This window comes from Buteo buteo, chromosome 9 (genome assembly GCF_964188355.1).
Source record: "Buteo buteo chromosome 9, bButBut1.hap1.1, whole genome shotgun sequence".
NCBI classification, from domain to species: Eukaryota; Metazoa; Chordata; class Aves; order Accipitriformes; family Accipitridae; genus Buteo; species Buteo buteo.
In genome coordinates, this window is record NC_134179.1 from 46570064 (window position 1) to 46592977 (window position 22914).

Here is a 22914-nt window from a genome sequence, read left to right on the forward strand (position 1 = left end):
GCAAGAAACAGGACTGATGTCTCCATCTCTTGAGTCTTAAGAAAAACTACTGCATGTCATGCCAAAACACCTTGTGAGAGTGACTCATGGGTGACTGCTGTTTTAAGCTGTCCACTATAGCAGGTGAGAATATGCATTTTTGCATATATGTATTTTTAAAGCAAGCTCATCCACTAGCTGTTGCTTAACAGTGTCCATTTCAGTGAGAAGAAAATGCATTTTGTACCACAAACTAAAAAGATTGCTGCTTTCCCGCCAGTGGTGTTTGGTGACGAGTGCATGCTGTTTGTTGCATTGTTTTCTTGTATGCTTTGGCATTTAATGCTTTTGACTTGAACAAGCATGAGAGAGGTCATCTCTGACTGGAAAAAAAGCTTAGTTTACAAATACCAGGAAACAGCTGGGTTTAGGGGGTGGTGGTTTGGTGTGTGGGTTTGGGGGTTTTTTTTGTTTGGTTGTTTTTTTTTCTAAAGCTGCAAAACTACCCAACAGACTTTACAGGAGGAACAGCCTTAGCAGCCTTCTCTCCTCCCAGGGCTGGCAGTTATATCCCCCAAATGACAAAGGTGTTAAACATTATTCCTTAGGTTCTAGTTTAGATGCTGCCTGATGCATTCTAGATGGTAAAATAGGAGCCTGTGAGTTGCTGGACTGAAGTTTTTACTCAGCAGTTCAGCATTTTCCTCTACCTGTCCCACTGAAGGACACAACCAAAGCATCGACTAGTTGAAGACTAATGAAGAAAGTCTCTAATCCTGTCTTCAGAATATGCTTCCTAAACCAGCACCTCTTACAGAGCTGTTGCAGAGTGTTGCTCCTCACTGTATCCATTGAGATCACACTAAAATGGTAACTAGTCAGCTTCCTCCCTGAAGCTGGGACGAAGAAGCTCCATGTCCCGTTCTGAAATCCTCCCTGCTTGTCACCTCTCTACAGTGCTTTTTGTATTTGCCAATGTGGTGTGTTGACCCTGGCTGAGTGCCAGGTGCCCACCAAAGCCATTCTATCACTCCCTCCCTCCTCAGCTGGACAGGGGAGAGAAAATATATCAAAGGGCTTGTGGGTTGAGATAAGGACAGGAGAGATCACTCACCTATTACCGGCACAGGCAAAACAGACTCAAATTGGGAAAATTAATTTATTACCAATCAACCAGAGTAGGGTAATGAGAAATAAACCCAAATCTCAGAACATCTTCCCTCCACCCCTCCCTTCTTCCCAGGCACAACTTCACTCCTGGATTCTCTACCTACCCCTGCCAGCAGCACAGGGGGACAGGGAATGGGGTTTATGGTCAGTTCATCACACATTATTTCTGCTGCTTCATCTTCCTCAGGGGCAGGACTCATCACACTCTTCCCCTGCTCCAGCGTGGGGTCCTTCCCACAGGAGACAATCCTCCACGAATTTCTCCAATGTGGGTTGTTCCTGTGGGCTGCATGTCCCATGGGGTCGCAAGTCCTGCCAGAAAACCTGGTCCATGGGCTCTTCTCTCCACAGATCCTGCCAGGAGCCTGCACCAGGGGGGGCTTCCCATGAGGTCACAGCCTCCTTCGGGCACCCACCTGCTCCGGCTTGGGGTACTCCCCGGACTGCAGGCGGACAGCCTGCCTCGCCATGGTCTTCATCACCATGGGCTGCAGGGGAATCTCTGCTCCGGCACCTGGAGCACCTCCTCCCCCTACTTCTTCACTGACCTTGGTGTCTGCAGGGTTGTTTCTCTTACACGTTCTCACTCCTCTCTCTGGCTGCCGTTTCTGTGTGTCCCAGCAACCTTTTTTTTCCCCTTCTTAAATATGTTATCACAGAGGCGCTACCACTCTTGTTGATTGGCTTGGCCTTGGCCGGCGGCGGGTCCATCTTAGAGCCGGCTGGTATTGGCTCTGTCAGACACAGGGGAAGGTTCCAGCAGCTTCTCACAGAAGCCACCCCTGTAAACCCCCCCCCTCAACCTTGCCACACAAAGCCAATATAGCCAAATTGTTGATTTCTGCTATGCTCTTCTCTCCCCTGCCGTGGAGTTTCCAGCTGTGCTTCTATACTGCTGTTACCCACTTGCGCTGTTGCCATCTGTTGGCAACTAAAGGGCCCTGGGCAACCAGCCATGGCTGACTTGCCTGCGCACAGCGGCTCGTTCAGCAGCAGGTACGCGGGCATGGAGGCAGACGGGAGCCCGCGGGGAGAAGACGTGAAGAAAGAGGCAGAGCTCAAACCAGGGACTAGCGTTTCCCTGGCCGCTGCCCACGGCCGAACCGGACGGCTGCGCCCCGCTCCGCGCCTGCCACGCGTGGATGCAAGCATCCCCGTAGAAGAAAAGGAGTAGCTCGCCCTACGTTCGAGCTGGAAAGCCGCCCGAGCTGCAGCCCGCTCTCCCCGGCTGCCCTGCCGGTCTCCCCACTGAGGGGGGCCGGCTGCCGCCCCCCGCCAAGAGCGCCGACCGGTCGCAGCCCCGCCGCCTCCCTCGTCCGCCACGGATCACGGAGCTGGTGTCACAGAGCGGCCCCAGCGCCTCGGGCCCTCCCGCCGACCAGTGCCGACGCGACCCGCCCGCGGCAACCTCACCGCTTCCGTCGCGCCCCGGATGCGGAAGTGGGGAGGGGTGGGGCCGTGCGGTGGCTGAGGGAGGAATCATGGCGGACCTGGTGGCCGCGGAGGAGCTGGCGAAGCTCGAGTATTTGTCGCTGGTCTCTAAGGTCTGCACTGAGCTGGACAACCACCTGGGCATCAACGACAAGGACCTGGGTGAGCGCGGCGGGCCCCGGCCCGGCAGCGGGGCGGGCCCGCCCGAGGGCTGCGCTGCCTTTGGGGATCTCCGCGGCGAGCGCGGCCCGCGGCGCTGCAGCCCGCCTGCGGCGTTACGGGCCCGACGGCAGCGACGCGAAGGGCTGTTGTAGCCCTCTCTGCCGGCCGGGGCGCGTTTGACGAAGGAGCTTTTCGAATTCAGAAGACCCCCGCGGTTTTTCTTCCAAAAAACCTTGTCGTGAGCGTGGGAAAATACTTCCATCGGGGCTTCTACAAAAGGACTTGGAAAGGAAGCTGCTGCTATTGCGAGCAGCGTTACAGCCTTTCTGTAGCTAGATGGACTGAGCAGGTTGCCGGGAGAACAGTATTTGCCCAAATACGAAGTACTTATACTGCCTTTTAATTGTTTGTTCTGATTTACTTTCTGCTCTTTCTTTGCAGCCGAGTTTGTGATAAGTCTTGCTGAGAAAAATACTACGTTTGACACGTTTAAGGCAGTTCTTCTAAAGAATGGCGCCGAGTTCACTGTGAGTGAGATCTGAAGGTTATTTATTTGTTCTTCTTGTCCTGGTAGATTTTGTAGAGCTTCTTGTTTTAAAGAGACAGGTGTGAGGAGTGATTATTGGTTTTCTTCAATTGGAAAACGATGCGCTGATTAGCTTTTGAGTATTCCTGACTCATCAAGCCAAGCCTCCCCCTCCCTCCTTTTTTAAAAACTTTTGTAGTCTTTGTGAAGTGTTCTTCTGAGGACTTGAACAGCATGCTTGTTGTCTTGTTGAGCATGTAAAATATGGAAGAAACAACTTTTCCTGAAGGCAAATGCTGTCGTAAGTCTGTATATGATACTTAGATGCTGGGCTTGTGAGTTCCTCGGAAATAACTGTAGTTTGATTACATAGGTGATTAAAAATAACAAGTAGAAATGAAATTCTCATAGTCATTTTCAGATTCAACTTATTATGTGTTTTTAGGATGTACGTGAAGTCCAGTGATACTTTCTAAAAATGAACCTGCATCTTCAGAATTGGGCTTCTTTTGACCTGCTAATCAACCCTCATGTGTGCCTTCTAATAATGAAAAACAGTGTTGTAGTAATTTCTTAGACTGAAGTATTTTATTAAATTTTTCAGGATTCGCTTATTAGTAATTTACTACGTCTCATACAGACAATGCGACCTCCACCAAAACCATCTACGAGCAAAGGTACGCCTAATCTTGTCCCTCTTACGGCTTCAGTGTAAAAAGAAAAGCAAAACTCTTAGTCTTTTGTAGTTTTTGAATGTGTTTGGTGAGATTGATGTAGTTACTGTTCTAGTCTTGTAAGGCAAGACTTCGTATCTTATTGTTGTACTGGGAGCCTCTCTGTTGTTAGTGGTAGATTAGCAAAGCTGTTTAGGCACTAAAAATGTACTGAGTACGCTATTTACAGTATTATGTATTTCACAGATTCACTAATAGTAGGAAGGTAACGTTGTAATCTTTGAATTGAATCTTTGTAAAATCTCTATCAACCTTTGCACTCAGATGAAAGTTAAACTTTATATTCAATTACAGAAAAATCAACAGTGAATCATTCTAGCTCTTCTAAGTTTTGGAGGTTTTTGTCTGTTTTTTGTTTTAAATCTCAAAATCAGAGACAGTTGTCAAACCCAAATCGGAGAAGGAAAAGTTGAAAGAATTGTTTCCAGCTCTTTGCAGGCCAGACAATCCCAACATCAGGGTAAGGTCATATTTTCAGATTTCTTTTGTGAGTAGATGAAAACATCTTTTTTTTGTTTGTTGGGGTTTTTTTTGTTTTGTTTAGTTTCAAGTTTTTTTGTGTTAATTTGAGTGTCTCCTGCTAGTGTGTAGATAAAAGTGGACTATGAGAAATGAAATGCAAAAAAGGCAGAAGGCTGGTATTATTGCATGTAGTTATCAAGAACAGCTGTTACAGCAATTGCTGTGCTGATGCTGTTTTGCAGAATACCTGGAAGATGAGGGTCTTGTGACGTGAAATTTGTAGCCTGGCCTTTCTCACGTAATGTTTAAAGCAGTAGGGTTACAAACTAGATACAAATTTTGGGCATTCAGATGCTATGAGGGACTTGCATTTTATATTTCTGTAATAATTTGAGGTGTTGAGATGAAGCTGTCTTGTATAAAAGCAGAATTGTCTCAATGTTTTGGCAAAATAGGGGGATAGCTTTTTACTTTTTTTTTTTCCTGTATCACGTATTCTATCTGATATTTTTTTTTTTTAATCTTACATTCCTTCTAAATAGAGATGCATGTGATTATCCTTTCTGTAGATTAATTCTCTGTGGCAGACTTCTTATCAGCCTTCTTACAGAATGATTCTCTGTTCTTGCAGAACATGCTGGATGAAGATGACGTGAAGGTGGCAGCTGATGCACTTAAAGAACTTGAAGCTCTGATGCCTAGTGCAGACAGGCAAGGCAAGCAAAGGAGCAGTGACCACCGGTAGGTTTCTAGTATGTCTTTGGGGGATGGGTATTGGCAGTTGGTATTGCCTGCTTACGCTGTTCATAGGTGCAATCTCACTGCGAATATGTAATGTTTGTTTGTTAGGGTGAAGAAAAAGAGGAAGAGTCGAAGTCGTAGCAGGGACAGGAAGCGAAGGCACAGATCTCGCTCTAGGTCTCGTTCTAGGACTCGGGATAAGAACAGGGGAAAATCCAGATACCGATCAAGGAGCAGGAGTCAGAGTCCCAGTAGGGACCGTAAGGATCGAGAGAAGTACATCGAGAAGAGCAATGAGAGATGGAGAGACAAGCACATCGACCGTCCGCCACCTGAGGAGCCTTCCATTGGAGACATTTACAATGGCAAAGTCACCAGTATAATGCAATTTGGATGCTTTGTGCAGCTGGAAGGACTAAGGTACCTTCTGATGTTCACAATAAATCTGGTACTATTCCATCTGATTTCTCTTCTCTGCTAGTATCTTAAAGAGGTTATGAGGCTACAATAAGGTATCCTGGGTTTTGATGCCAAAATTAAGGTCTGTTTCAGAAAAATGAATTCGACAGTAGAGAATGTTCTCCATATAAAAAAGACTTCATGAATGTACACAAACAATCAGTTGACAAAAAAAATATTTTAATCCAGACTCTGAATGATCTGAAGAACTGTTGGAGTAATAATGTACAACATCTCATGCCCCTCTGATTGTTTCACGTACAGGAAGCGTTGGGAGGGCTTAGTCCACATCTCAGAGCTTCGAAGAGAAGGACGGGTTGCCAATGTTGCCGATGTTGTGAGCAAAGGACAAAGAGTAAAAGTCAAAGTGTTATCCTTTACTGGATCCAAAACCAGCCTGAGCATGAAGGTATGGAAGACATCCTATAGTGCTTATAAGAGTTTGTGGCACCAAAATTTTTAAAGATTATGCCTCTCTGCTATTTTTTGCTCTTTCTGATGGAAACTAATACATAACCCTTCAAGTGGGAGTTACAGAACAGTAACTCAGTTTTTTTTATTTGTGACCTATTACTTTTTACTCATTTTCTGTAGGTTCTTGTTTTTGACGTAATGTTCCTAACAATTTTTTGACATGATATGTTAGCTAAGTGACAAGGCAAACCTCAAGCTGTTGCTATGTTTGTCCTCCTTTTTCAGTATAAGGGAAGCATTTCATTTTAAATGAAATCACTGCCATTGCCAAGGCAGAGTAGAGTGTTCCAGGCCTTGGGGTGTACTTCCCTCACAATACCAGCTGAAAAAAACACACGCAAAATAGCATTTTCTGCATATGGGCTGTTGTTGGCACTCGTTTCTCTGAGAAATATACTCTGCTTTTTCTCTTGTGTTAGAGGAAGCACCAGTGTTAATAGATAAGGAGATGTGCAGTACAGGTAGAGCTGATTGATTAATTAATCTAATGCAGGATGTTGATCAAGACACTGGGGAAGACTTGAACCCAAACCGGAGGAGAAACCTGGTTGGAGAAACCAATGAAGAAACCTCTATGAGAAACCCGGACAGACCCAGTCACCTGTCTCTGGTGAATGCCCCAGAGGTGGAGGATGATAGCCTTGAACGGAAACGCCTCACCCGAATTTCAGACCCAGAGAAATGGGAAATAAAACAGGTGTGTTTTGTATTTAGGTAAATAGGGTGTCAGTCAGTAAAATTGCTAGGGAGTTTCGTGAACTAGAATACAGCTCCTTGATTGTTTGTTTGTTTAACTTGTTCCTTACCTCTGAATTGCTGCCTTCTTGCGATTTGGGACTTCTAGCTTAGTTCTAGCTATGAAGTTAGCCCTGCTTTGGGCAGGAGGTTGGACTAGGTAACCTCCAGAGGTCGCTGACGTGGGGGATCATGATCTTTATCCAGTGACACTTAAGTGGTATTTGTTTATTAGTGCACTCCTGCCATGTATAAGCCAGCTGTCTGACACTGATGGTATTCAGAACAACAAAAGGACTATTTGCTCAGAGACTGGATGACTTGGGGAGAGATGTGCCAGAATATAGGACCATTCCTTTGTTCTGAAATCACAGCATTCCTTTGCTCCTGTTTTACAAGTCTGGTAGTAGCATTAGAACTGAGACCTCGTGTCTGGCAATAGCATTAGAACTGAGACCTCGTAGGCACGAGTTGTTCTGTTCATGGGGACAAACTCATGTTGTATTCACTCTCTTCCCAGATGATTGCAGCTAATGTGCTTTCCAAGGAAGAGTTTCCTGACTTTGATGAGGAGACTGGCATTCTTCCTAAAGTTGATGATGAAGAAGGTAATATTTCCAAGTAGTCTTATTGTTGTAAATTCCTTGTGTTTCTGGACATGTTGTGATTCAAAAAGAGATGATGATATAAGTAGATGTGAAGCAGCTCACAACTTGCTGTCATCTTAAACATTTGGAACTAGTGTTGCTCTAGCCTTGTGATTAGTGACATTTGGATGGACCCTGTCTGTGCATTCTTTTTACTTATTGTGTTTTCACTTTTGAAACTCATAAGTACATCACAATCAAGAGTGCACAGGAAGCACTGTTTGAAAAGGCACTTTTATGTACCTGAAAAAGATGTTTAATTTTTCTATAAAAATTGTCACTTGTGGATTTAGATGAGGACCTTGAGATTGAGCTAGTTGAAGAAGAGCCACCGTTCCTTCGAGGTCATACTAAACAGAGCATGGATATGAGTCCTATTAAAATAGTAAAGGTAAGAGATTTCCAGAACTAAAACCAATATACTTGATTTAATTAAATAATTATTTGGGAATTTAATAACCAGTTTTCCACCTGGACATTACTGAGAGCCCTGAAAAACATTACCACTGAACTGAAGTTCCTTTCTTTACTTACAAAGCAGGATTCTTACTTAACTGGTGACAGTGAAGCGGAATCATAGAACTGAAATGCGCGTCAGCCTGCAGCAAAAACTATTTCACATAAGCGTGTTAGAACATACTTCCTCTGTTCTGCTTTTTCTTACCTTTTGAAAGTAGAAGGTGGTGCAGAAATGCTTGTTTTTCATTAGTTGTGCCCATAATCCTTCTGACTGGACAGTGTAGGGATGCTCCATATTAGTTATGACCATGGAAGTTCATGAGGCTGGGCTAATGGAAATATCCTGGAAGTCAAATAGATAAGAAGTTAACATCTTTTAAAGCGTCTTCAGAAGACACTTCTAAAGGCCAGTGATGACAGAGATAATTGAAGTTGAAGTCTTGGGAATGCTTGAAATCTTTAACTTTTTTCTTGCTTTCCAGAATCCAGATGGTTCCTTGTCCCAGGCTGCAATGATGCAGAGTGCTTTAGCTAAAGAAAGACGAGAACTTAAACAAGCCCAGAGAGAAGCAGAGATGGATTCTATCCCTATGGGACTCAACACACACTGGGTGGATCCTCTCCCTGATGGTGTGTCTGAACACATCTAAGTGTGAACTGTGCCTTTTTTTTTTTATAGTTGAGCAACCCGGGAGAAATGTCTTGATACTGTGTTTGTCTGCCTCATTTTAAAAGCGAGGCAAAGAAGAAATGCCTTTCTACTAAAGTGGAAGTAGGAATGTCAAGGGAAATGCACAGGTATATCCTGTGATCTGTCAAGGATGCATTAAAAGGTGCAATGGATGGTGAAGCAATTTTTTTACATTGAACTTAATGTAATAGTGGGGGTATAGATGTAGGAACTTAAAAAAATACTTAAAACCCCAAGCATAGAAGGTGGAACAATAGGAGCAGGATCATCAGGGTCTGTGCTGTGAGCCTAAATGTAATGGTAAAATTGTTTTCTTTTCCAGTGGATGGAAGACAAATAGCTGCAAACATGCGAGGTATTGGGATGATGCCCAATGACATTCCAGAGTGGAAGAAACATGCATTTGGTGGCAACAAAGCTTCTTATGGTAAGAAGACCCAGCTTTCCATTATTGAGCAGAGAGAGAGTCTCCCAATCTTCAGACTGAAGGAGCAGCTGATACAGGTAAGACTCTTGAAATGGCATTCTTGTTTGAGCAAGCAATAACTTAAATATTCTTGGTTTAGCTTGTTGACAGGTGAATAGCCAGTTGATAATTTTAAGTGCAGAACTGTATATATTTGGAATAATTATTTTAAAGGATTATATATATCTGTATATTTTAATAAAGCTCCAGATATTTGTTGTAATAAGTCAAAATTGAAATAGGATCATGTTGCCAAGGGATGAGTTAGCTAAATGGTTAAGCAGTTTGCTGACTTGATCAGTAAGAACACTTGTATGATTTTTGGTCTGGGCCAGCTGGAGCAGGAGCAGTAGGTGCTCAGTCTAGTCCTAGATATACTATGTTGATTTTGTTTGGTTGGTTGGTTTGTTTTTTGTTTTTAAATTTTGACAAGTGTATCTATTATGATCTTTCCTAGGCTGTGCATGACAACCAGATTCTGATTGTTATTGGAGAGACAGGATCTGGGAAAACAACACAGATTACCCAATACCTGGCTGAGGCGGGGTATACGTCAAGAGGAAAGATTGGATGTACTCAGCCTCGCAGAGTGGCTGCAATGTCTGTTGCGAAGAGGGTGTCAGAGGAATTTGGTTGCTGCTTGGGACAAGAGGTGAATTTCCATGCTGACGAACATGACAAAATAAGCATGAGGAAAAGTAGGAAAAATCAGTACTGGAGCTAGTTTGCTTGTGCATCCATGCGTCTGTTTCCTTGTAGGCTGTAAAATGAGCTTGCAGAATAATCAAACTGGGAATTAATAGTGCTTATAACTTAATTCTCTAGCTTCAGTTTCTGTGCAACTCTTCTTTCTAGGTTGGCTACACCATTCGATTTGAAGACTGCACTAGCCCTGAAACTGTTATCAAATACATGACAGATGGTATGTTACTGAGGGAGTGCTTGATAGATCCTGATCTGACCCAGTATGCCATTATCATGCTGGATGAAGCCCATGAGAGGACCATACATACAGATGTGCTCTTTGGACTCCTGAAGAAGGTAATGTAGCATTTGATTTTTATTACTTCAGTGTGTGTGCTACTTATGGGTAGGAGCACGTGGGGAAAGGCAGGGTCACAAAAGTCAAGTTCATTCGTGTGCTCCAAGAGTCTCTTCTTAAGCAAAGCAAATGCTCATAAGGGTTTGTAGCCCAACTTTTCCTAAGATAAGCATCTCTGTGAAGACAAAGCAAGCAAAATTCATCAGAAACAATGAGAATTGGCAGTCCAGGATGCTTATAATGATGGATGAGCAGAGGAGTGTTCTTGCTTTGCTCTTCGTTCTCTGACAAAGGCTTTCTGTGATAGGTGCTGCTAAGAAAGGTTTGAAGTGTGACCTTAGTGGTCAATTTTTTGAAATTCTGGATACTGGAATGAGCTGCCCCTCTACACAGACATTAAAACGCCTGATATTACTGGTCATATTTCTCTGATTTAAGTCAAGTGCCATATGTTAATAGTCCCAAAGGCAATAAATGACTTGAACTTTCTATCCTGCTATAGACAGTGCAGAAACGGCAGGATATGAAGCTGATAGTGACATCAGCAACACTGGATGCTGTGAAATTCTCTCAGTATTTCTACGAAGCTCCGATCTTCACAATTCCTGGCAGAACATACCCAGTAGAAATTCTGTACACAAAAGAGCCGGAGACAGATTATTTGGATGCCAGTCTGATTACAGTAATGCAGATCCACTTAACAGAGCCACCAGGTGAGTAGAGAATGGTCTAGGGTTATTGGTGATTCAGGGACTCTGATACCTATGAGCAAGGTCTTTATATAAGTCATGGATCATGTATTAGTAACATGAGTAGAATGCTCTCAGCACTGTCCTCTGTTGTTTGCAAATACAGTAAACGCTGAAAAAGTTGGATGAAAGACTGAAGTATGTTGCTTCTGGCTAAGAGTTGTTGCCCAGGAGCTAGCAAAAGTTGGGGCTCCTCTGCTTTAAATGGAAAAGGTTGAGGCATAGAAATGTGGTAATGCAGGAGCTGTATTGAACAGAATTGATTCTGGGGATGTTTTAATTTACTTCCCATGTAGGTGACATTTTGGTGTTTCTAACTGGTCAGGAAGAGATTGACACTGCCTGTGAAATCCTCTATGAGAGGATGAAATCTCTAGGACCTGATGTTCCAGAGTTAATTATCCTACCAGTATATTCGGCTTTACCCAGTGAAATGCAAACCAGGATCTTCGACCCAGCCCCACCAGGAAGCAGAAAGGTAATTTCAGCTAAGTGTGACTTCTGCTGATATATTTTAATAGTGGGGTGCATTACACTGCTAATCATACTACTTTTTTTTTTTTTTTTTTTTTTAAGCACTTCTGATTCTGTTACAACTTCAGATAAAATGATGTAGTTTTGGAGAAAAGGTGGCTTTTATGTAGCTTAGAGCATGTTTTTGATTGCGTCCATGCCTATACATGTTACCTAAGCCTTTGAAAATGTATATAAAAACATGTCGTATAGCAAACCTCTGTGTGGAATGCTCTTGGTGTGTTTTTTAATGCTGCCTTTCAAGGATATTAACTTTAATGAAATCTCAGTGCGGTTCCTGTTGGATGAATGTAAATTTCCTACCAAACAGCTAGCTAATATCTAGAGATATAATCTCTGGAAGGTTCTTCTCTAAATATGGACTGTGTTTGAGTGATAGGCAAAAATTCTCCCTGAAGTCAGTGCAGTCTGCTTACAAAATTAAAATGATCTTTCACTTGCTTTTAATTACGGATTTTATCATGCTCTTCTCCCATATTGCCCAAATCTAAAACAGGTGTAGATACTTAAAACCTGTCCATCTTTGACTGTAGATAACAATTCTTTCTGTTCTTTTGTGAACACATTTCTCCTTTTGATGTTAAATGATAGTAGTTGCATTTATAACAAACTGCTCGTATAATGTAGAATGGATTGTTCAAGTTCAGCAGCATGGTTGGCTTGGCAGCCAGAGACAGAACTGGTACTGAATCAAACTGTTGTTTGCAGGTTGTCATCGCCACTAACATTGCTGAGACATCTTTGACTATTGATGGAATATATTATGTAGTTGATCCTGGCTTTGTGAAGCAGAAGGTTTATAACTCCAAGACTGGAATTGACCAGCTGGTTGTTACACCAATTTCACAAGTAGGCATTCTGTGGGTTTTGTTAGTTTGGTTGGTTGTTTTTTTTCTTCCTGGTAAAGTGTATCTTGATGATGTGGTGTCCAAGCACATGGTAGCAAAGTGAGGCAATGATAAAACCACGTTTTTGATGACTCCCTGAGAATCCTTGAGGCTGTGCCTAAGGAATATATACTTTCCTGGGTTGTACTGGAAATCTCTTTCTATTAACACTAGTAAAATTGTGAATAATTAATCAATTTATTTTACTTGGTTTTTTCCTCTGCCGGTTTGCACCTGTTCACTGAGATGCCTTGTTACCTTTAGGCTCAAGCAAAGCAGCGAGCAGGAAGGGCTGGGAGAACAGGACCAGGAAAATGCTATAGGTTGTATACAGAGCGTGCTTATCGAGATGAAATGCTAACCACCAATGTGCCTGAAATCCAGAGAACAAATTTGGCCAGTACAGTACTTTCCCTGAAGGTGGGTATTTCACCAACTTGTAGCAAGCCAACGTGATCATAAGTATTTCAATAAATGAATCTCTGCCTTTGAGCCTCATGAAGTACTTCTGCAATTTCAGATCCTTCTAGTGAACAGAGGTATTTTGGAATGGAGACTGCATCAAATGCAATTCTCAGGCACTGAGCTTGCTCCTGTATTTTTCTGTTGAGGGTTATAATGTTGAATATCCACCTAAATTACAAGTCTCAGCTGCACAGAACAGTTAGTTGCAGGTTTGAGAAACAGGAATCTTACGGGCAGTACACCTTTCCTATGTAAAGTACACCTCTGTTGTTAACACATAAGGCACACGATTTTAGAGTGATTTTTGATCTCCAAACACATGCATCTAAGTGTGTACCATTCCTCTGGGAGTCCGCAAACTGGGTCTAACTCAGTACGTAGCAGCTGGGGAAGCTGCTGCTTTTCCTCCTTTCTGATAATAAGGGGAAGGTTACAGACATGTTTAGTATCCATTGGAGCTGTCAAGCCACACTGGTTTACAAGGCAGGAAGTCCTCAAAACCAGCATTGAGCCTATGTGTCTCCTTGATTGAATCATCTTGCTTGAGAGATATATGGAACAGTACCAAAGAAAACAGACTGGAAAACTGAATGGTGGGTGAAAGACATGGGTCAGTGTGGATTATCTCAAGTGTAGAAATAGAGCCATGTATTTGTGACTGTGGTTACAGTCAGGATAAGGACATGAGGCTAGGGTTGCTTAAAGTTCTGTAGTGCCGCATTGTTTGATGGTTATATATCTCTGACTGGAATTTGGTGTTTTCCTTTGCAGTGTTTTAACTTTGTTTTTTTCCACTCCCTCTGTTCAGGCTATGGGCATCAATGATTTGCTCTCCTTTGACTTTATGGATGCTCCTCCAATGGAAACTCTCATAACTGCCATGGAGCAGCTGTACACCCTGGGAGCTCTGGATGATGAGGGACTGCTCACTCGACTTGGGCGCAGGGTAGGCAAAATAGAATACTTCTTAGCAGTGGCTGGGTTGCAAATACTTAGGGGGTGACATGAGAGTAGTTGTACAAGGACTTGCCTAACACTGTTGGTTTCCTCTTCCTATTATTCTCTTGTGTTTTATTGGTAGCTTTTTCACTTACCATAGTTACATACCTTCTGCTTTTTTAAGAAGCAGCTATTTTTCTCCTTATTCATAGGGTTACTTCTGTTAATGTCTAAAAATTTCCTGTAAGTATTGGGATATTCTTGTGATAGTGAATATAGACAAATAATTTGCTTCATGTTGAGCAAAGTTATTCTGGGTAAAGCACACTGATTTGGAAAGGAAGCACAGAAGAAAGGACATTGCTCTCTTTTGCATGCGAGAACTCAAGATTTTTCCAAGATGTTGCAGGTACCCTGAAACAGGTTTCTTGCAGATGGCAGAATTCCCCTTGGAGCCTATGTTGTGTAAGATGTTGATCATGTCTGTACATCTGGGATGCAGTGAGGAAATGTTGACAATAGTCTCCATGCTTTCTGTACAGAATGTGTTCTACAGGCCAAAGGTAAGGAATGCAGCCAAGAGCAACAGTGTTACGGTTATGATGGTTTTGTGTGCCTGCCTCAGGTGTTAGAGAGTGAGCATATTTTGCCAAAATAAACCTGTAGCTTGGTTAAGGCTGTTCACTCATACATTACGTTTCTGATGTACCTTTTGGTTAAACACCCTGTAGCTGTGGATGTTGGTAGTTTCTTTGCAGATGGGAAGATGGAAGTTAGAGGTCTCGCATTCCTTTTTGCATTTCCCGGTAAACACATACAACCCTAAACCAAGTCAGTCCCAGCTCTGGAGTTCAGAATGCCTTTGTCATTTTCAGATACGCAGAATGTATTTCTTCATGGCAATCCTATCATGTGCTGATTTTTTTTAAGTCAGCAAGCAACAGACTATGCTGTGGTAGGATTCCTCAACAGCAGATGACTCTTCTTGAATCCATTGTTTCTTCATTATGATGGCCTGCTGCAGTTTAGTCTGTTAACTTCAGTTTTGATCTATGTAGCCACAGTGTTTGATTCATGTTTTATCTGCAGGTTGGAGAAGTGGGTAGGTCAGCAGGGTCAAAGCTACTGCTTCAGCAACTTTGTTGATGAGTGATCGAGGTTGCTTCTAGAACAATGAAAAGCTTGCTAGTTCAGTGCATGCATATACTGCCTACCGTATAAATAAGCCATTTACTTTCAAGTGTCCTTTCAAAAATAGGACTGAAATTGAATAAAATTATCAGTTTGGAAAAAAAAATAATTCTTCAGTCAGGTCCTTGTCACCCATGGGAGAGTCTTTAGGAGAGTCTACATGAGATCTCTCGTTGGTGAAAACAGTTCTAGGCTTTCCTTTCATACAGGCATAGTTTTGGCTTAGTGAGAGCGGTCCCAGTGACCTTTTGGATTTTCATCACTTGGTCCTTAGTCACTCACCACTGAAAATTATGTGTTGTCTTCTCAGTCTTACCTTGGTAGACTTAAAAAGTCATGGTATGAATGACAAGGAGCCCATGTCCTTCACATTGCACAAGGATTGTCTCTGCAATGTAGATACCTGATTGATACATATTTTATGTGTTAGGATAAACAAGCACTTGCTGACCAAAAGAAAGCCAAATTCCATCAGACAGAAGGTGACCACCTCACTCTGCTGGCTGTGTACAATTCCTGGAAGAATAATAAGTTTTCAAATCCCTGGTGCTATGAAAATTTTATCCAGGCCCGGTCCTTACGCAGGGCACAGGACATCCGCAAGCAGATGTTGGGCATTATGGACAGGTGAGCATGTCGAGAAGGACAAGTAGTGACTTTGTTTTCTTAGTGTTCTTGCACTATAGTAGCGAAACAAAATTTGCTAATCTGATGTTGGTAGCTGCACCCAAATCTGGAGAACTCTTTTTTTTTTTTTTTTTTTTTTTTTTTTTCCTTCCCCCCCTCCTCTCTAACTCTTGTCTGTCAGGCACAAGCTGGATGTGGTATCCTGTGGGAAGGCAACAGTTCGAGTCCAGAAGGCCATCTGTAGTGGCTTCTTCCGAAATGCAGCAAAGAAGGATCCCCAGGAAGGTTATCGGACACTCATTGATCAACAAGTAGTCTATATCCACCCATCGAGTGCTCTCTTCAACAGGCAGCCAGAATGGTAAGGAAGGCAGCATCCTGTAATTTTCTATTTCAGTTCAGACTGTGTAACTGAAAAGGTTGTGGTGTGCATGATTTGTGGAGTACAGATCAAAGTATAGGCTGCTGATTTCTCACCAATGAGCAGAGTGAGAAAAGTTTCAAGTCTGCTTTTGGCTTTTCCTGCTGCTAGAATTAGTGCCTGTGCAGAGATGAGACTGACTTTTTGAGCCAAGGGCAGGCCTGAAGCCTGCAGTTCTGTGTTTCTGTATTGTGGAAGTGAGTTTAAAACACTGAGCATTGAGGGAGAGGGTCAGAGTGAGGAGAGAGAGAATTGTTTTAAATGGAATGAAGTAGTTCTATGCTGAAGAGTAGTTGTGATATAGGAGAGGAAAAAGAAGGTAGCTCTTCTGGATGGTTCTTTTGGAGCCTGTGTTGGAGCTTATAAGGACCCTTATGCTGAGGGAGGGTAAAACAGAGGTAAAGGGGCAAGCTTAGATACTCCAGCCCCTTGCCTTCTCTCTTCTTGTTTGGAAAAACTGATTTCCAGAGTTGCTGTCCCTTTTTACAGGGTGGTATATCACGAACTGGTGCTAACCACCAAGGAATATATGCGTGAAGTGACGACTATTGATCCTCGCTGGCTGGTGGAGTTTGCACCAGCTTTCTTCAAGGTTTCTGATCCAACCAAGCTCAGCAAACAGAAAAAGCAGCAGCGACTGGAACCCCTGTACAATCGCTATGAGGAGCCCAATGCTTGGAGGATATCACGTGCATTCAGACGGCGATGAGCCTTGTTTCCTCCTGGACTCTTATTGGGTTTATATTTGTGGGACTGTGATTTTTGCACTGTTTCAACTGTCCTGAAAAAAAGGACATTCAATTAAAGCTTACCTACAAAATGAACAGAAAGTAAGTATTTTCAGAGCAAAAGCACAAGGGGGCGATGTGTGCTCATGTCAGCTGCCCCTCAGACTCCACAGCTGCATGACAAATGTCCTGGGTCTCCTCAGCGTGTTACATCATTTTAGAAACGGTTCTTGAAGCACTTCTTTAGTCATTCCGCTCTTAAGAGACAAAACCTAAAACTCGGAAATCTGGGCACTGAGCTGAACAACAACAAAAAGGTAATGATTAAAAAGTAGTTCTTCACCAACCTAACTGTGTTCTGAATGACCAGACAAATAGAGGCTGGAATAGTTTGTTTCTTTACCCTGCTAAAAGGGATTTATTTCTAGTTATGCTCTTGGACAGTGGCTGTTTTTTGGAAGCTGCTTGTTCTCCATTTTTTCCTATTTTATGCATTTTCCTGTTCAGTGTAACTATTTGTCTTTTATGCAAGCCGCCTGTGGTGAGATATTTAGTATCTGTGGCTTTGGGATAAGGCAGGAAAGATCCCTTGAAACCCAGCTAGAATGTCAGTTTTACTTGGACAACGGCACAGGTCAGGCTGCAAGTCTTATCCTTCATCACCGTCTCCTGTGTGCTGAAGGCTAGTATATCAAACAGTAATTAACCACATCCACTCTGTAGCACGGCTCTGTCTGTGAACATAAGTGGTTACAGATGTTTAGACTTTCTATACAATGTGTCATGTGTTTTATTTCCACTTACAATGTTTGGTGACATCACAACTGTTGGGTTTTTTTAATAGAATGTGCTTTTACAGCTAAAATGTCTGTAAAACATTGTGTAACAGTTCCTCGTTTAAAAAGAAATTGGCTATCCAGTGTGTGCTATGTCATGCTGAAGCTATCTGTAAATTATTTTTTCTGTTGGAAACAGATGAAACTTATTTGACTCCATAGCTGCAGATACCCAATTTTTTTTTTTTTTCCCCAAAGCTGGGACATCTGCTAAAATTATTGTTGAAGGGAGTAGAATGAAGTTGGCTGGTTGGTTTACATTCAGTGAATTTGAAGAAAGTTTCACACTGAAAAGTAGCTATATTGGAAATCTGTATCTCTGTACAAAGGTGGGCAGTGATGTTGTATATACTGTTTTATTATGTTGTATAAATGCCCTGAGCTTTCCCATAGTGTTACATCTTCATAAAGTTAAATAGAATTAGAAAGTTCGTAAGTTTGGAGGCTCTTTTCATTATGGCATTAGGCAGAGAAGGTTGTCCTACTGAATGCTCTTCCAAGCGTATTTTCTTTCCACAAACTCTGCAGCTGCATCTGTTACTGTTTTTCTATGAAAAATTTGCACTTGACTTTCAAAAGTCACATGAAAAATGTAAAAGAGAAAATGTACACAGTGGAAGTCCCAGTTGTACAGCATACTTTGAGGTATTTCTGTTCCAAATTAATTTTGTATTTGCTTCTCCAGGGTAGCCTCTTTCTGACTTATGGTAGGGGAAAATGCATCAACAGAGAGGATTTGTTTTGGTTTTTAAGTGAACAACTGTCATCTGTTTTGTGTGTGTTATTTCTTTCCTTGGTGTAATTTTTTCAGTAATATCCTTTAGTTCATTTACAGAAACTTTTCCACATTGACCTCAGCTGCTTTCTTTGGCAATACCCCACATCCAAAACTAGCCTGTGAAACTGGAATGCTGGCATACAAACTTGAACCGCTTACATGTTTTTTTTAAAGCAAGTTTTATCAACCTGTTACCACCCTGAGGTTTCTGAGTGTAACATCCTAATGTCTTCTACTGCTTATGTGATTTTTAGTTGGTTTATCTTGTGTAAAAAAAACCCTGAAAATAAGCTGCCTGGTCCTAGGATAAAACCACAGACTTAATGCTTTATTCTGGCAGTACTTACATAACTGAGTATGTATTTTAGCCCCTTGCTGGGGAAAGTGTTCTTTGAGCTCTCCTGTGTGAGGTGGTTGTGCAAGCACTTGTCAACCTGCCTCTGTCTAATGAACTGCATTATTTTAAATGGTATAAATCCTAGATCTTCTGGTTCATTTTGACTGTACTCAGTTAATGCACTAGGACTGGTAACACAGATTTCTTACCTAAAGGCAAAAATTCTGCCAGCAGAGGCAGTGTGTCTAGTCTAGAATGTTTTTGGAGGTGTTTAGCATAACTGCTAAAAATTCCCTGAGTAATATAAGTATGTATGTGTGTGTGCAATCTTTGCATGTGTCCCTTTGTCAGCAATAAATAGCCTCCTTACCTTTAGCAGGTCTTATGCTGCACACTGTGCTAGTGTGGAGTGGAAGTTTCTATAAACATGCCAGGAGGAGACAGATGTGCTTGCCCTATCTCCAGTGTCACTACTGCCAGCAACAGGAGCAAATACAGCCACTGAAAGGCCCTCTCTCAGACTTAGGTGGTTCCTTGCTTCCAGTAATATTTGGTTAAGGTGTTGAAAAGAGGCTTCAGCTGTAATTAAGGGGGAAAGCTTAGGCTGCCAAAGCACTGGGGTTATTCTTATACCTGCTGGCAGAGAACAAACTAACAGTAGTTAGCTACAAGTGAACAGAGGGGAAAAACGGATACAAACAGTGTAAGAATAACTAAGCAAGCAAGAGTAAATTGAAGGATCATAATGAATGCCATTCCCACAAGATATTGGCAGAATGGCACCAGCCTTTGGGCAGGTGGAAGGGGTATAGATGAAGGCTCAAGCTATGGTTGCTTCCCCCCCCCCCCCCCCCTCCTGGAAGACCAAGGAGCTATGTGAAATGCTGAATGGTTCCTCTGATGAATTCCAAGCCATCTGTGAACCTCTCTACTCCTCAACAGCATTGTGGCTTGTGGAACATTTAATGCAAGTAGCATGGACTAAGCATTGCTGGTTCCTGTCCCCCCTCTGGTTCCCTAGAGTTTGATGTGGTGTCCCTCGCCTAGCTGGGGACCTCATTCTGCTTGTTGAGATACAAATCTTTCTGTCTGGATGGAGCAAACAATCCTTTGTCTCAAACTCCAGCAGTATGTGCCATATAGGCCAATTTCCACATGTTAGCTGATTATCATAAGCAAAGGATTCACAGCAAAAGAATAACTCACACATTCATGTGTACATGCACACACACATGCAAAACCAACCTTTTGCCCTTAATGCAAGAAAGATAAATATGATTTTTACAGCCAGCCCCACACATGCTCCATCTGTTATAGTAACTACCTTAACCTCATTAATGGGCTTGTTACCAGAGCCAGTGTGACAGCAATGTGCTACTTACACAATGGGGGTTTTGTTTTTTAGTAATTCAGTTTTCATGAGATTTCTGTGACAATTGCAGAAGGCTGTGATACTGACCCATTAGCAGTTTCATGGAATTTTTCATTTATGAAATGTATTGTTCTTTCAAGCCAGCTGGGAATACAGTGAGTGAGTATCTGATTTTAGCAAATGTGTTTTGTATGTGTATGTTCTGTAACCTACATAAATCCTCTGGCTGGTCTGTCCATACACTGGAGGTGGAGAAGTGGGGCTGCACTGATCTGGATATGCTGGTTTATTTGGCTCAAAAATGATCTTGTAGTTCTTGTAGCTGGTAGGCCTGTGGGTCGGTCCAAACACAGCTCTGCTTTGCAAGCTACACTGAAAGCAGTGGTTTTTTTGTTGAGTGTAGAAAAGTCTATTTGAGTTCAATATTAGCTCACTTCTACTGGAAGAAAGGCAAGGAGGCAGAAGTGAACTGGATCATACTTAGTCAGTGGCAGATCCTGGCTATTTTGGAATGTGAATGTTAGTTTCTACCATTTAGGTCTGCCACAGAGAGCATCTGAAAAGCCTGTTGATGGAAATCCAGTGTTAGATTTTGTTTCCTAAACTTGAAGAAAATCTATCAGAGGTGTGGGGAGAAGCCTTATACATTCTTATGCCTCTCTTGCCTTTCGTTAGTTCTTCACCATGTCCACTTAGGACTTAAAGATGCATGTTGTAGAAGCTTCTGCTCTGCCCTATCCCCCTACACATAAGCCTGGCTCCCTGGAAAGCTGAGGTGGACTCATAGCCCTGAGGTGGATCTGTTTTTTACTTGAGTAATTTGAATGTTGTGTTTCTCTCCCCCACCCTCTGGTCTGCACTCATGTTCGAACTCTCCTCTACAGACATGAAGCTTTCAGCCTCGCTTTGAAGGCAGGATCAGCAGGAATTCCCTGTCCACTTTTGCATCCAGGATTTAAGGTGTTCAGGAAAACACCCACTGTCACCAACCACAGGACTGCAGGTAGCCTGCCCTCCAAGAAAGCTGTGTGCTAAGGCCACATGCTGTGTTGCAAGCAAGCTCTTGTATAGCAGAGTTAAGGAGCAGTCATTTGCACAGTTGAATTGAACAGAGCCAGTGAAGGGATGAGGACCTGCTGGGTGACACAGCTGTTGATCAGTGCCTTGGGGGCACACAGGTGGCTGCTGCCAGCATAGAAAGCAGAGTTCCCAGCCCTTGCACTCTGAGAGGGGAATTGGTTGGAGGCTGTTGTCTATGTGTCTTATCTCGGGGGTTGTTGGGTGTCTAGGGTCTTTTCTGTGTTTAATTAGCCTTAGGATTTGGGGGCAGTCAGGGTAGAATATGCCCTGCCTCAGGGTATCATTGACTGGCATTGGATTAGTGCACAGTGCCAAAGCAGTGTGGCTGGGCTGTCTCCTGCTGCAGTGTGCAGAGCCTGTTCTGTTGCAGCATCAAGCCTCCAGTCTGGGTGCTTCCCCAGGCCCCACCAGTTCCTGAGCCCTTGCTACTTGCAAACACAAGCATATGGTCTATGAAAGGACACACGGAGTGTAAGGCACGCGGGACTGTATTTGTTGTGTGTTAAGAAGTGGGGGTGACGTTCAGCTAAAAGTGCCGGTGTTGAGCTGGAGCAGCCAAAGGCACCTCACTACCACTGTTCTCCCTGTCACAGGGCTGGGCCGAGGTGGTGGATGGTGTCAGGGCAAGCTGGGGTGAAGCAGTCTCCAGCTGGCATGGACCCCGACTTGGTAAGGGAGAGTGGACTGACCTCTTGCTCTAGGAACAGACCCTGAGGAAACCGCTCCAGAACCAGCACCTGGGAGACCTCCCAGGGACTTGATATAGAGAATGAACTGCTAATTGCTTAATGATTGTCTCTCTGTAACTTTACATACCAAAGACTGGTGTTTGTCAAGGATTAAGCCTGTCAGAGACTGGTACTTGGGAGTGATGGAACAAGAAGGAACCATGAGCGATCACAAAACTTAATTAAATGTTTGATGAATTTATGTTCTTGTTGAGAAGGCACAAGTAGAGGCCTTGCTTGAATAAATAGGGCCAGAAAAGATAAGAACTCCTGCCTTTGTTCTCATCCTTGTAGATAATTTAGCTTAAACTAACCATATGGTTCTAAGCACTAATGAAAACTTAGATAATAAGAGCACTAACAAGCACTGATGTATCAAAACATGTAAAAGACCATACTGCGCAGAATCACCTGAGGAGGGTCAAATAGTGGACAAGTGAGGAAGACTATGAAAGACCATCGGAGGACTCCTGAAGACCACCAGAGACCTTCAATGCACCTGCGTAAAGGACATTTGCATATGCTAATAGTTTCCCGGGAAACTAATGAATATGTATAACATTTCTCAGAAATTTAGTGAATATGTATGTAGAACATGTACTTAACCTGCAAAAATAGACCCGACGGTGAGCACGATAGGTGGAGCGATCCCCCGTGCATCCAGCGCTGCCAATAAAGAATACCTACTTAATAGTTAATCAAACTATTGAGTTAATTTCTTTGAATCAGACTCTACAGGCTGGTGAGGTCTCTTGGTCCCTACAGACATAAATGGTCAGAATAGGCACTCCTCAGCTTCTGCTGAGATGTTAGTGCAGTTTGCTGTGTTGATTTCTTGCTATGTTTCTCTTAACAAAAGTAGGCAGATTCCATAATTGCTATGTGTTCTTGCAAGGGCTTTTAAAACACCATTATCTGCTGGACTGTTTAAAAGCATTTTTTCCTTCAATAACTCTTCCCCTTCATGGGGTTTAGTTCATTTGTATTGGGATTCTTTAATTATGTGGAAATCTTCAGATAGGTGGAAGTCAGTTTAGTAGATGCAGTATCAGCCAGTGGGACGT

General features: G+C 42.8%; 1 protein-coding gene across 7 annotated transcripts; it reads left to right on the plus strand.

Moving 5' to 3' along the window:
• The first annotated feature begins 33 nt into the window (after positions 1 to 33).
• DHX8 (DEAH-box helicase 8) lies at positions 34 to 22586 on the plus strand. 7 transcript variants are annotated; one of them, XR_012651754.1, is made up of 25 exons: positions 2604 to 2742; positions 3184 to 3269; positions 3873 to 3945; positions 4377 to 4462; positions 5096 to 5205; positions 5314 to 5625; positions 5929 to 6073; positions 6632 to 6835; positions 7394 to 7481; positions 7814 to 7911; positions 8462 to 8609; positions 8993 to 9174; positions 9594 to 9788; positions 9992 to 10177; positions 10681 to 10891; positions 11224 to 11405; positions 12170 to 12310; positions 12613 to 12768; positions 13622 to 13759; positions 14187 to 14315; positions 15374 to 15570; positions 15752 to 15931; positions 16481 to 17036; positions 20927 to 21045; positions 21716 to 22578. XR_012651754.1 is itself a non-coding variant. In XM_075036647.1 (23 exons), exons 1-23 carry the CDS (start codon positions 87 to 89, stop codon positions 16698 to 16700), a joined length of 3504 nt encoding a protein of 1167 aa, XP_074892748.1. In that variant the 5' UTR covers positions 34 to 86; the 3' UTR covers positions 16701 to 22586. The 7 variants fall into 7 exon arrangements, 4 of the variants coding, with proteins under 4 accessions (XP_074892748.1, XP_074892747.1, XP_074892750.1 ...); XR_012651752.1 differs by having other exon boundaries at positions 16481 to 21045; positions 21716 to 22585; XR_012651753.1 differs by having other exon boundaries at positions 20927 to 22580.
• The last annotated feature ends 328 nt before the right edge of the window (positions 22587 to 22914 follow it).

Bases quoted from the DNA above. Each gene is read 5' to 3' on its own strand.
- DHX8 (XM_075036646.1), top strand. From the start codon at position 2,631: ATGGCGGACCTGGTGGCCGCGGAGGAGCTGGCGAAGCTCGAGTATTTG. The intron at 3,270-3,872 runs GTGAGTGAGATC...TAAATTTTTCAG, and splicing joins AGAATGGCGCCGAGTTCACT to GATTCGCTTATTAGTAATTT. The intron at 15,571-15,751 runs GTGAGCATGTCG...CTTGTCTGTCAG, and splicing joins ATGTTGGGCATTATGGACAG to GCACAAGCTGGATGTGGTAT.